The following is a 13298-nucleotide window of genomic DNA, read 5'->3' as shown; positions in this document are numbered from 1 at the left end:
CTCCTTCCAGCCATGAGATCCTTTGATGCTTTAACTTTCAAGGGTTCTTTTGATGTCCTCTTGGTAAGGATGGGAGAACTCTCCTAGTGGGGCATGAGCTGGTGCTCCCTGTTCTCCCAACTGCGGAAAGATGCTGCGCTTCCTGCTTTGTGCTAAGCTTCCAGGAGGCCAGAAAAATGACATCAGAGCAGTCACCAAAAGAATTTGCCCCTCAAAAAAGTCTTAAGAAAAGCTACTTGTCCCTGTTTCATTTTAAACATTTTAATCCCTATAAACAACAATGCCCCAGAAAAATAATTCTTTTTTGTCAGTTTCTTTTTTTTTAATTTTATTTATTTATTCATGAGAGACACAGAGGGAGAGGCAGAGACACAGGCAGAGAAAGAAGCAGGTTCCATGCAAGAAGCCCACCGTGGGACTTGATCCCAGAACTGCAGGATCATGCTTTGGGCAGAAGCCAGAGGCACTAAACCACTGAGCCACCCAGGCGTCCCTTTTTATCAGTTTCAAGATTTTAGTTAAATTCTAGTTAGTTAACATGTGGTGTAATATTAGTTTCAGGAATAGAATTTAGTGATTTATCACTTACATATAATACTCAATGCTCAACACCAGTGCCCTCCTTAATACCCATCACCCATTTAACCCATCCCTCTACACACCTCCCTCCAGCATCCCTTTGTTCTTTATAGCTAATGAGTTTGTTTTATGGTTAGCCTCTCTTTTTTTTCTCCCTATGTTCATGTGTTTCATTTCTTAACTCCTACGTATGAGTGAAATCGTATGGTATTTATCTTTTTCTGACTGACATTTCACTTAGCATAATATACTCTAGCTCGAACCACTTCATTGCAAATAGCAAGATTTCATTCTTTTTAATGGCTGGGTAATATTCCTCTGTGTGTGTGTGTGTGTGTGTGTGTGTGTATCACATTTTCTTTATCCATTCATCGGTCAATAGATATTTGGGCTCTCTCCATAGTTAGGATATTATTGATAATGTTGTTATAAACATCAGGGTGCATGTACCCCCTCAATTCTGTATTTTTGTATCCTTTGGGTGAATACTTAGTAGTGCAACTGTGGATCCATCCTAGGGTAGTTCTATTTTTAACTCTCTGAGGAATCTCCATACTACCTTCTAGCATGGCTGCACCAGTTTGCATTCCCACCAATAGTGCAAGAGGGTTCCCCTTTCTCCCCATCCTCACCAACTCCTATTGTTTCTCGTGTTATTCTTTTTAGCCATTCTGACATGTGTGAGGTAATATCTCATTGTAATTTTGATTTGCATTTCCCTGATGATGAGGGATGTTGAGCATCTTTTCATGTGCCTACTAGTCATCTGTTGTCTTCTTTGGAAAAATGTCTATTCATGTCATCTGACCCTTTTTAAATTGGATATTTATTTCTTGTGTGTTGAGTTTTATAAGTTCTTTATATATTCTGGATACTAACCCTTCAAATATCTTCTCCCATCCTATAGGTTGCCTTTTAGTTTTATTGATTGTTTCCTTTACTATGCAGAAGCTTTTTATCTTGATGAAGTTCCAATAACTCCTTTTATGCTTCTGTTTCCCTTACCTCAGGAGACATAGTGACTAAGAAGCTGCTCTAGCTAATGTCAAAGAGGTTACTGCTTGTGTTCTCCTCTAGGATTTTGATGGTTTTCTGTCTCACATTTAGGTCTTTCATTCATTTTGAATTTAATTTTGTGTATGGTGTAAGGAAGTGTCCAGTTTCATCGTTTTGCACATTGCTGTCCAGTTATCTCTGCACCATTTGTTGAAGACACTGTCTTTTTTTCTACTGGTATTCTTTCCTACTTGGTTGGAGGTTAGTTGATCATATAATGTGGGTTTATCTCTGAGTTTTCTACTCAGTTCCATTGATCTATGTGTCTGTTTTTGTGCCAGTACCATACTGTATTGATCACTACAGCTTTATAATATAACTTGAAGTCTGGAATTGTGATGCTTCTAGCTTTGCTTTTCTTTGTCAAGATTGCTTTGACTATTTGGGGTTTTTTGTGGGTCCACACAAATTTTAAGATTGTTTGTTCTAGCTGTATGAAAAATACCATTGATATTTTGATAGGAATTGCAATAAATGTGTAAATTGCTTTGGGTAGTATAGATATTTTAATAATCTTTGCTATCCCAATACATGAACATGGAATATTTTTCCATGTCTTTGTATCATCTTCAATTCCTTTCATTAGCACTTTATAGTTTTCAGAATACAGATCTTTAACCTCTTTATCTAGGTTTATTTCTGGATATCACGGATTTTAGTACAATTATATCGGATCAATTCCTTGCTTTCTCTTTCTGCTGCTGCATTAGAAATATACAAGAGATTTCTGTACATTGATTTTGTATCCTGGGACTTTATTGAATTCATGTATCTAACAATTTTTGGTAGGGACTTTTGGGCTTTCTACATAGAGTATCATATCATCTGCAAATAGTGAAAATTTGTATTTTTCCTTGCCTATTTGGATGTCTTTTTATTTGTTGTTGTTGTTGTTGTTGTCTGACACCATGCCTTTCAGTTCTGTATTAAATAACAATGGTAAGAACAGATAACTCTGTCTTATTCCTGATCATAGAGGAAAAGCTCTGTTTTTCCAGATTAAGGTTGATATTAGCTGTGGGTCTTTTGTGTAAAGCCTTTATGATGTTGAGGTATGTTCCCTCTATCCCTAGTTAAGGGTTTTTATCAAGAATAGATGCTTACTTTGTCAAATGCTTTTTCTGCATCTATTGAAAGGATCATATGGTTCTTATCTTTTCTTTTATTAACATGGTGTATCACTTAATTGATTTTCCAATATTGAAGCACCTTTGCAACCCAGAAATAAATCCCACTTGCTCGTGGTGAAAGATTCTTTTAATGTACTGTTGGGTGTGATTTGCTAGTATTTTGTTGAGAATATTTTTATCCATCTTAATCTGGGATATTGGCCTATAGTTCTCTTTTCTAGTGTGGTCTCTGTCTGGTTTTGCAATCAACATAATAATGCTGGCCTCATAGAGTGAGTTTGGAAGTATTCCTTCCATTTCTATTTTTTTGGAACAGTTTGAAAAGAATAAGTATTAATTCTTCCTTAAATGTTTGGTAGAATTCCCCTGGGAAGCCATCTGGCCCTGGCCTTTTGTTGGGAGATTTTTGATTACTGATTCAATTCCTTTGCTAGTTATTGGTCTGTTCAAGTTTTCTATTCCTTCCTGTTTTAGTTTTGGTAGTTTATATGCTTCTAGGAATTGATACATTTCTTCCAGATTGCCCAACTTATTGGCAGATAATTTTTCATAATGGTCTCTTATAATAGTTTGTATTTCTGTGGTGTTGGCTGTGATCTCTCCTTTCTGGGAAATAATTCCTTAAGTAGCTTCAGACATTTGTGCTTCAGGGAGAAAGTTCTCTCAGAGCCTTTGTGAAAAGGAGATTTTAATGGGGATGAGGGTGTTCTGTGTCTCTGAAGTAGGAGAAAGGGCAGCAGAAAAAGAAGCAGAGCTCAGAAGATGCAGGCACCAAAAACAAGCCTTAAATTGGACTGAAATAAAAGGAAGACTTAACCTGAGACCAAAAGAAACATGCCGTGGGGTACATTGAACTAGTAATTAGAAGAATTATCACATTATGTTCTCTCAGATGTTTCACACACAGATATTATCAGTGAAAGTCACCAACACTAAGATCTCAAAGGCAACTCTAGTTGATTTTGTATACATGATGCAAATGCTGTATCTCTGACACTTAAATGTTTTTTGAACTAAATTAGCAAGTGCATTGGAGAGACAAAGTCAAAATAACATCCCAAAGAGTGTGGAGTAGGTAGATGAGAAGGATAGCAAGGGCAACTGGTTTGCTTGGGCTGGACACACAACTCTTAAGATCTGGACAAACCGGGGATCCCTGGGTGGCGCAGCGGTTTAGCGCCTGCCTTCCGCCCAGGGCGCGATCCTGGAGACCCGGGATCGAATCCCACGTCGGGCTCCCGGTGCATGGAGCCTGCTTCTCCCTCTGCCTATGTCTCTGCCTGTCTCTCTCTGTGACTATCATAAATAAATAAAAATTAAAAAAAAAAAAAGATCCGGACAAACCTCAAGATACTCAACTGTCATTTCCTTCTTGTGTTGTATGTAGACCCTTGAGTACAGATGAAGATCAAAAGATTGCATGAGTGTTGGTATTGGGAAAGGCATTACAACCCTCTGATCCTTGCCTGGCAGGAGAAAGATAACATTCACAAAAGTGAGCTCTCCTGGTGAGGTTATTCACTCGTTCCCCAGGTGTGCTGACCCCTGTTACTTTCCTCGGTGTGGAAAACTTGATGGCACATTTTAGGTGCAGGAGACTGCACCCACTCCTGGCTTTGTGCATTCTGGTGAGGTGGCTGCAGGTAGATAACCTGAGCTTCTTTGGTCTGGAATTCTCTTTGCCTCTTAAAAACAAAGTTAAGAGAAATCCAGACATATAAAAAATGGGGAATGAAGGAAGATAAAGCATAGGAGTAAGTCTCCAAACTGGTCTTCTCTCACCTGCTCCTTCCCCCAGCACCTTCTCTCAGCAGGTAGGTAGAGTTTCTTTAGAAATTCAGATGATGTCAGCTTCTGTCCCAAAGCCTCCAATTGCTCCCCATTCCTCCTGAGGTAAAAATCAACATATTATAATTGTTTATAGCAGATATCATCTAACTTTTTTCCTCACTTAATCCTCTAATTTTTAAGGTATGTACCCCTTTGCATGCTTTTCAATTAATATCTAAAGTTTTTCATTATAAGTATAAATGATTGGGTAATATGTAACTTTTGGTAAGTTGTAAATATCGATATTGAAAATAAAACAAAAATTAGAGCATTTGTATGTCTCCAGTAGAATCTACCATAGCTACTCAATAGTTACTATCAAATACTCCACAAGTACATATCTTCACGTACTCTTCTCAACAGTAGGAAATGCCACAGGGATCCTTTTTCTCCATACACCCACATTTCCACTCCACTTCTCACTTCATAGCCCTATCTTTTTTTTAAAAGATATTATTTATTTATTCATAAGACACAGAGAGAGGGAGAGAGAGAAAGAGAGAGGCAGAGACAGAGACACAGGCACAGGCAGAAGGAGAAGCAGGCTCCAGGCAAGGATCCTAGGTCTCCAGGATCACGCTCTGGGCTGAAGGTGGCGCTAAACCACTGAGACACCTGGGCTGCCCTCACGGCCCTACCTTGATGTAATTTTTTTTTTAATTTTTATTTATTTATGATAGTCACACAGAGAGAGAGGCAGAGACACAGGCAGAGGGAGAAGCGGGCTCCATGCACCGGGAGCCCGATGTGGGATTCGATCCCGGGTCTCCAGGATCGCGCCCTGGGCCAAAGGCAGACACCGAACCGCTGCACCACCCAGGGATCCCTACCTTGATGTAATTTATTTCATGCTTGAAAGTCTGCTATTGGGATCCCTGGGTGGCGCAGCGGTTCGGTGCCTGCCTTTGGCCCAGGGCGCGATCCTGGAGACCCAGGATCGAATCCCACGTTGGGCTCCCGGTGCATGGAGCCTGCTTCTCCCTCTGCCTGTGTCTCTGCCTCTCTCTCTCTCTCTCTCTGTGACTATCATAAATAAATAATAATAAAAAAAATTTTTTAAAAAGTCTGCTATTGGTTATTCTTACATACTTCTTAGTAACAAAAATACATATATAAATTTGATTTATAGATTTTATGTATTTACTGTTACTGTAGGCTTTATGTGTACAAAGAAATTTTTTCTAGGTCCAGTTGCATTTATAATTACTTTTAATATATAACTGATTAAAACAGATAGATACAAATTTAACAAAAAACTTAAGTAAATTTATATTAACAGATATAAGATCAGATATTGATACCCCGGTTTTGTGGGTACTAATGTTTATACATACAAAATTAGGAACGAGACTTTGGAAGAGTCCAGTTTAAATGAACGGCCTGTAGCTTAAGTGTCATTAGCTTCAGCCTCTGGATGGATGGAGTTGCTTTGGTGTCATTCCTGATATTAGTTCATGTACCATTACCTATTATTCATATTATATATTGCCACAATGAGACAGGATTTAGGATCAATTTTATCCCTAAGCATCTCACTTAAATACTGAGAAAACTTGTTATGTAAATAAATGGAAACAGATGGGAGTTTTGTTATAGTAATATCTTTATGCTTTAAGTTGCTTTGGCATTATATGCTAATAATCACTCATGATCTGTCATTATTTTTAATGCTGTCACCTGTCAACTCCATTAGGACTTCTTCTAATATGTTGAAAACAACAAATCAGAAAGCACCCTGTTGCAAAAACACATGTTACCCCTCAACTGAGTTCACTTGCTTTCTTAACCTCCACACTGCTATTTCACATCATCCCATTGTGTGGCAACCTAAAGGCACTGTGCCACAGTAAGATTAGGAAAAGGATGAATGGGGAAAGGATGCTGGCCAAAGGGAAAGGAGAAAAGGAAAGGTGTGTGCTCAGGCAGGCTGACTTTAGAAAAGCATGATAGGAAAAATGAGACCTAGATATTGATTCTCTTTAAATTGTCTATGTGCCTATTTATCCTTTGGAAAGTCTTTAAATATAGCCAGGCACCTATGCCCCAGTATGAAGATTATTGGTCCACAAAACCCTACACAGTCCCTGTTCCCCTCATCTTTCTGTCTTTATCCTCTTTTACTCTCATCCTTTCTGTGGTCACACTGACCTCTTTGCTGTTCCTTCAATGTTCAGAGCATTCTCCAGCCTTGAGTATGGAGAAGGCTCCATTCTGCTTAAAAGTCACCTTTATAGTGAGGCCTTCCTCAACTGCCCTATTTTAAACTGCACACACACACACACACACACACACACACACTCAATCTCTCTCTCTCTCTCTCTCTCTCTCTCTCATATTCCTTATCTTCCTTCTTTTATTTTTCTCTATAACATATACAGGGATTCAATATATATATATATATATATATCTGTTAAATGAATTAATTTCTGTGGGCTGTAAATTAGCATGCCCACATAAGCCATAAAAGAGCTCTCCATGGTCTGAAATGATGCTTAGGCTGGGAAACAGGGATTGTCTTAGGATGTGACCATTTTCTGTTCCTAATGGTGCTGCATTGTAGTGTGTCAGGAAGTAGTGTGGGAAGCATATCGGATCTTTCTGGATCGCATCCCTGACCCAGGGGAATACCAGGACTGGGTCAGCATCTGCCAGCAGGAGACTTTCTGCCTTTTCGACATTGGAAAAAATTTCAGCAACTCCCAGGAGCACCTTGATCTTCTTCAGCAGGTGAGTCTAAATGCTGTACATTTAGAACACTGCCCAAATAGCCCCAAGGCCTCCAGTCCCTGCCCCTTTCAAATTTGTTTCCACTGCATAAGGATTAGTTGAAGAAATGCTTAGAAATAACTGATAAGGCCTACAAGAATTTTATTTTTGCAAAATAGCATTGTACAGGCTGATTGAAGTGAAGTTAAAGGGAAAAGAGGATGAAAATAGACTTTACCTCTTCAGCTGACATTTTACCCTGGTAAAATTACTTTTTATCTTTCTGCAGAGACTAAAACAGAGACACTTCCCTGAGAGGTAAGTACCCAAAATAGAGTGCAGCATGCACTTGACTTTTGAAAGATCATATAATGGAGTGAGACTGAGCTATTGTGCCTTTAGGATATTATGTCAGCACTGAGATCTGTGTAGGTTATTCTGACAGACAAATTATGCATATATTGTGCTAAAGATAAATGAGTATATAAAGGGATCAGGGATAGACCCTAACGATTGAGATAGAAGTTAGCACTATGTTTGCAGATAAAATGGATTCATTTCTATGTGTTAAGTATCTAATGTGTATTTTCACTTATAAGATATAGAACAATTAAAATAGTTTGACTTTAGAATTTATGATAAACTATTCATTACGTCAGGAAAATACTAATACAATCAGAAAGTAACATGCATTTTGAACTCTCATTTGGTATTCTGTAAAGCATTAGTATTTCTCAAACCAAATTACCGAAGCACTGGGCTATACTCTCAACAAGAACTGAATATCAAATAAGAATCAAAATGAGAAAAAGGCAAGGAAAAGTACATTAGATAAAATGATTAAAGAACATAAACAAACTCTAAACAGAAATTATATACATTTATAGCATTTAGAAATCTAAATCTGAAGATAATACTAAGAGAGACACAAATCTGGCTCTATGAATTACTGACAAGTCTTTATAATGCTCTTCACATTTATTCCTTCATTTCTATTCCCTTTGCCAACAACCTCTTCCAGGACCTTACTAATTTACACTGTGAAAAATGTCAAATATGATCTCCCTAATGGATTTCCCTGCCTCTAACCTCTTTCCCTCCTTAACTTGCATAACTGCTGCTGGATTAATAAGTCTGAAAAGTTCCTTTTCTTACATTGAGCCCTGTTCAATGACTTTCAAAAGATTCCCACATCTTCCTTTTACCCTTCTGAATATCCTCTGCTCACTAGTCCCCTCATGCTCTTGTGTGCAGAAGGCTGAGTGGTAAGGATAAAACCACTCATATCCTTTGCCCTGACTCCCAGATAGGGCCAGCTGGTGGGGAGCACGAGATCAGAGACAGAGGATAGGATGAGGTGAGTAAATTTATCACCTCCCCTCACAACCAACTTGCAAAGTCTTTGAGGGCTGTTGTCATCCTTCAGTTTGATCTCAGCTCCTGTCAGTCAGCCTTCCCACAGATCCTTCTCTGTCTCGGGTTCATGGTAAGTGCCCTATTCTCTCACCTCTCCTAAACAAAGGGTGGTTTGAAGATCCCACTATTACCCACCCCTGAATACTGTACTCAGCCTTGTGGTTGCTCTTTTACCCTTCCCACAACTTAATAAGTATCCCCCTTTTTTTAAGATTTCATTTATTTATTCATGAGAGACAGAAAGAGGCAGAGACACAGGCAGAGGGAGAAACAGGCTCCCTATGGGGAGCCTAATGCAGGACTCGATCTTGGGACACCAGGATCACACCTTGAGCCAAAGAGAGATGCTCAACCACTGAGCCACCCAGATGCCCCAGTAATCCCTTTTTTTAAACTTTGTTCAAATTACCCCACAATGAGTGAGCCATCTGTGTCCTGCCAGGACCTTCACTGAGGCAGAGGCCAAACTAATCAACTGAGGCCTTTCACCCCCTGACCTTGCCAAATTTGCCTCCATTACCCATGATACACTGTGGCCACCATGCCATTCCTTACAGCACACCAACCAAACCCTACTCATCTGGACTCTGACCCCTAACCTTTCCATCTTGCCCAGAAGAACCTGCTTTTCCATGTTACCTATCCAAAGCCTACTCTCCTTGAAGCTCCTAGTGGAGTCCCACCTGCATCCCATGACGTCTTCACACCTGTTTGAGCCTGCAGCAATATCTTCCTGCTTTGAACTTTGTACTTTTTGGCACTTAGATTTTTATTTAACACTGCTTTACGCTATTTTCCTGTAAGAATTTAAACTCCTCAAGAGCAGGAACTGTTTTATATCTCTCTACCCACCACCACAGACCTGAGCAAAGTCCTCATATATTTTGTTAATTGATACTTCTACTGAGCCACTCTTTAGAAATTTTTAAAAATTGTTACCAGAAGAAATAATGTAACTGAGGAAAATCTTAGTACTAGAGTATTAACTTTGTTCACATGACACAGAGATATTCACTTTTCTGATTTAACTATAGGATGATACTCCTCCATTTCAAAAAAAAAAAGTAAAGCAGAGGCCATCCATCCAAGAAAAAAATCCAACAGAATGTACCAAGATTTGATGGAAAAACATTAAAAATTACAGGAAACAGCTACCCAAGACAGAAAGAGAAAGAAATAGAATCATTCCACCCACTCCTGTGTCTACCAACATTGCTAGAAAGAATTCCTAAGGAGCAAGAGACAAACATTTTACATTAACTATGATTACTGAGTTGGGAAGGAAGGAAGGAAGGAAGGAAGGAAGGAAGGAAGGAAGGAAGGAAGGAAGGAAAGCAGGCAGGCCTGTTATTTCAAACATTTCTAGAAAGACAAAACAGAAAATATTCTCACCTTAGTAGCCCATAAATCTGCCACTTTCAAATGACTTAAAAATAAAAGCCAGTGAAAGAACTCAGTGTCCCAGCTTCCCAAATTATAACTTCTGAGTGATGGTCTAGATTGCCATTATAGTGGCAGAATCACACCCAGTAGCAAAGGATGAAGAAATAGCATCTGAAACAGTGTCCTGCACAAAGTGTCCTATTGACTTGTAACCAATACCATAGCCAGCACTTTAATAACTATTCCTCTTGGTTGTGTTCTTTTCTTACAGCAAAGTGAAACAAAAAATACCAAAAGTTATGATAGAAAGAAAAGAGATCTTACTATAAACAAAGTTTCTCTAAAGTGAAAAAAAAAGGAAAATTATTTAAATCACAAAAGCTGTAATGTTTGATATGAGAGCTCTATAAATATGATATCCATAAAAACTATTTCTTAAGCATATAGCATAAAACTAGCAGAAACAAACAAGTATACCTAATTCCAAAACACTCTGTATTTATATTTAGTCTGTGTGCACCAATACAGTCCTCCATGTTTACATCTCTTCTGATTGGTCAAAGTCCATGCTAGGCCAACGAATAACATTTGTATACTCCCTCTATTAGGACTTTGGCAAAATTTTGTATGTTAGAAATACATATAAATACATATGTGGATAGTCCCACTGTTTATAGCCAATCTAGATGACTCTACAGCACAGAGACTCTACAGACTCTACACTGCAGAGGGATGATGGTCTTCCCATCATCATGAGTCACAGAAAATTGGATCAAATATATTGATCAGGGCAGCCCCGGTGGCGCAGCAGTTTAGCGCCACCTGCAGCCCAGGGTGTGATCCTTGAGACCCGGGATTGAGTCCCAGGGCAGGCTCCCTTCATGGAGCCCGCTTCTCCCTCTGCTTGTGTCTCTGCCTCTCTCTCTCTCTCTCTCTCTCTCTCAATCTCTCTCTCTCAAATAAATAAATAAATAAATAAATAAATAAATAAATAATCTTTTAAAAAGAAAAACTCATCTGATTTAAATATATGTATGTCAACTATGACTATATTGTACTAACACAGACACAAGCTCTAAGACCTAATAGCTTATAGTAACAAATCTTTCAGTGAGCTTCAAAAGATATCACTACTGCTACTCCTTTCTACATAAAGCTTGACAGAATGGGCCAACATTGTATGCAGACAACTATAACTATACCCTTGGATTTGCCCTTAGATATCTTTCAGACTGCCACTGCATGGCACTGCAAACCTACCCATAACTGTAGCAGGCAATGGTTGAGTCCAAAATAGGGATTTAATATACCTGCATTATCCAGAAATCTCCCTCTATCCTATTACTATAACCACCAGAGTTACTTTAGTAAATAAAATTAAGGACTCTCTGGATTTGCAGGTTTGAGGATTCAAGAGTTTAGCAAGAACATTCAGCCGTAGATCATGTCATGCAATTATCTTTGATGTCGAGGACATGAGTACAAGCACAATGGGACTATGAAACATCAAACCCCAAAGACCAGTTTTGCTTACAATGAAAATGCTCCCCAGGACCACATGAAAGATGCTTATGGAAAACCCTGGAATCAAACATAACTATTTTCAGGGGTTGTTTGAATTTTTCTTTAATGAAAGTACATTTAAAGTTTACTTCTATAATGAAAAAATAGGAAAACCTAGTTTTAAAGGATTTCTCTCTAACTTTTAAGTCTATTGAGTATAGGAAAAGTAAATGCATTTCCCTTATATAGTTATCAAGCTCCTTTTTTACCACCTCTTCTTTTTTTTTCTGCAGTGGTGATAGAAAAGATGAAAAATCTACAGAGGAGACATTAGGAGAGCCTGATGAGACCCCTGTGTTTTCTACAGGTAAGCTTAGATCTCCTCATTTACCTGCTCCTGAACCTTAATTCAAATGATCATGGAAGTATATTATTTAAAAAGCAACCCTTAATTGAAGTTGACAAGATTTATAATATACTTTCTCAAAACTAACTGATATTTCTAGCTTTATAAAATAATTTAAATGCATTGTATAAAACTTGGAAAATCTAGAAAAGAATAAACGTAAAACCAAATCACTCATTACCCTACAATTTGGAGACAATCATTACCAATATGTTCAAACAAGTTAATTCAAGATAAATATCTGTCTGGCATCCTTTATGTAGTCACAAATGGAAAAATTAACTGGATCACACTGGCAAAACCATTTAACTGTAATATATCTAGAATTGCACCAAACTAGGATAGCACCTAGAAGAGAAGAATGGAGAATTCAATTAGGATCAAAAGTATGAGTTATATTTTCCCAAGAACATATTTATGTGACATTTTTTAAAAATGAGGGAAGAGAGAAAGACCCCCCACATCTGTAAACTCCAGAATGACAGAAAAAGTATATGAAATTTTGACCTTGTTCTAATGTAAACCTCTCCAATCTCATTTTTGTGCCTGTGATGTTTTTCATTTCCACAGATGTTGTCAGTGTCTCTCTTGGACCCTTCCCTCTCACTCTCGATGACACACTCCTCAATGACACCAAGATGCCTACAATAGTAAGGAGTTCTGAGAGTCAATCTAGCTTTTCCCATGCCTGTTATTATTTTATTAGTAACACAAGAAAAGAGAATGGGTGAACTGGCCATTTAATATTACTAGTGCTGCATTTTTTATCATTCCAATTAAGAGTCAGTGACTTCATCCTATTCAGTATTCTTCCTTCTCCTAGGGACTGAGGAAAAAAAATAGATTGAAAGCTAGAATAAGGTGGGAAGAATTGCAAGAAGCAACTTAATTATAAACTCCAGGAAGGCAGGGGCACCTTTTCCCCCAGTACCTAACAGAACCTCGTATACAGCAGGTATTCACCAAACGCTAGAATAAATGAATGAATAAGCCTATCAATCAATCAGTCAAGTTCCTTCTCCACCAAAGTGTAATCTCATTACGACAGTAAGGGAAGAAGTATTGCTTTCAGTCATGGCCAGCATGAATAGGTCAGACAAATATCAAAATGACTGAAATCCTGTGTGTCAAATGGGTGAAACTAGAAACAGTGTTCTCAAGGCAAAGAGGAGCACTGACCACACTGCTCTCTTTGTGTGAAAAGGCATGAAAGAGGAGAGGATATGTTACAGAATTTAATAGTGGTTATCCAAGAAGGGGGCCATTTTAACCACTCCAAAATCTTTGAG

At 38.3% G+C, this 13298-nt stretch overlaps 1 protein-coding gene across 1 annotated transcript in view; it reads left to right on the top strand.

The window, feature by feature from the left end:
- The window catches only part of IMPG1 (interphotoreceptor matrix proteoglycan 1), a 131959-nt gene that overhangs the window by 27454 nt on the left and 91207 nt on the right, over positions 1 to 13298 (top strand). Inside the window, exons 3-6 of the mRNA XM_026007462.2 lie at positions 7156 to 7322; positions 7591 to 7619; positions 11906 to 11970; positions 12580 to 12659. Of these exons, the coding sequence (XP_025863247.2) occupies positions 7156 to 7322; positions 7591 to 7619; positions 11906 to 11970; positions 12580 to 12659 (341 nt within the window). The remainder of the gene's footprint in view (positions 1 to 7155; positions 7323 to 7590; positions 7620 to 11905; positions 11971 to 12579; positions 12660 to 13298) is intronic.

This window comes from Vulpes vulpes, chromosome 1 (genome assembly GCF_048418805.1).
Source record: "Vulpes vulpes isolate BD-2025 chromosome 1, VulVul3, whole genome shotgun sequence".
Taxonomy (NCBI): Eukaryota; Metazoa; Chordata; class Mammalia; order Carnivora; family Canidae; genus Vulpes; species Vulpes vulpes.
Note: the sequence above shows the minus strand (reverse complement) of the source record. Positions and strands in the feature narration are given on the sequence as shown.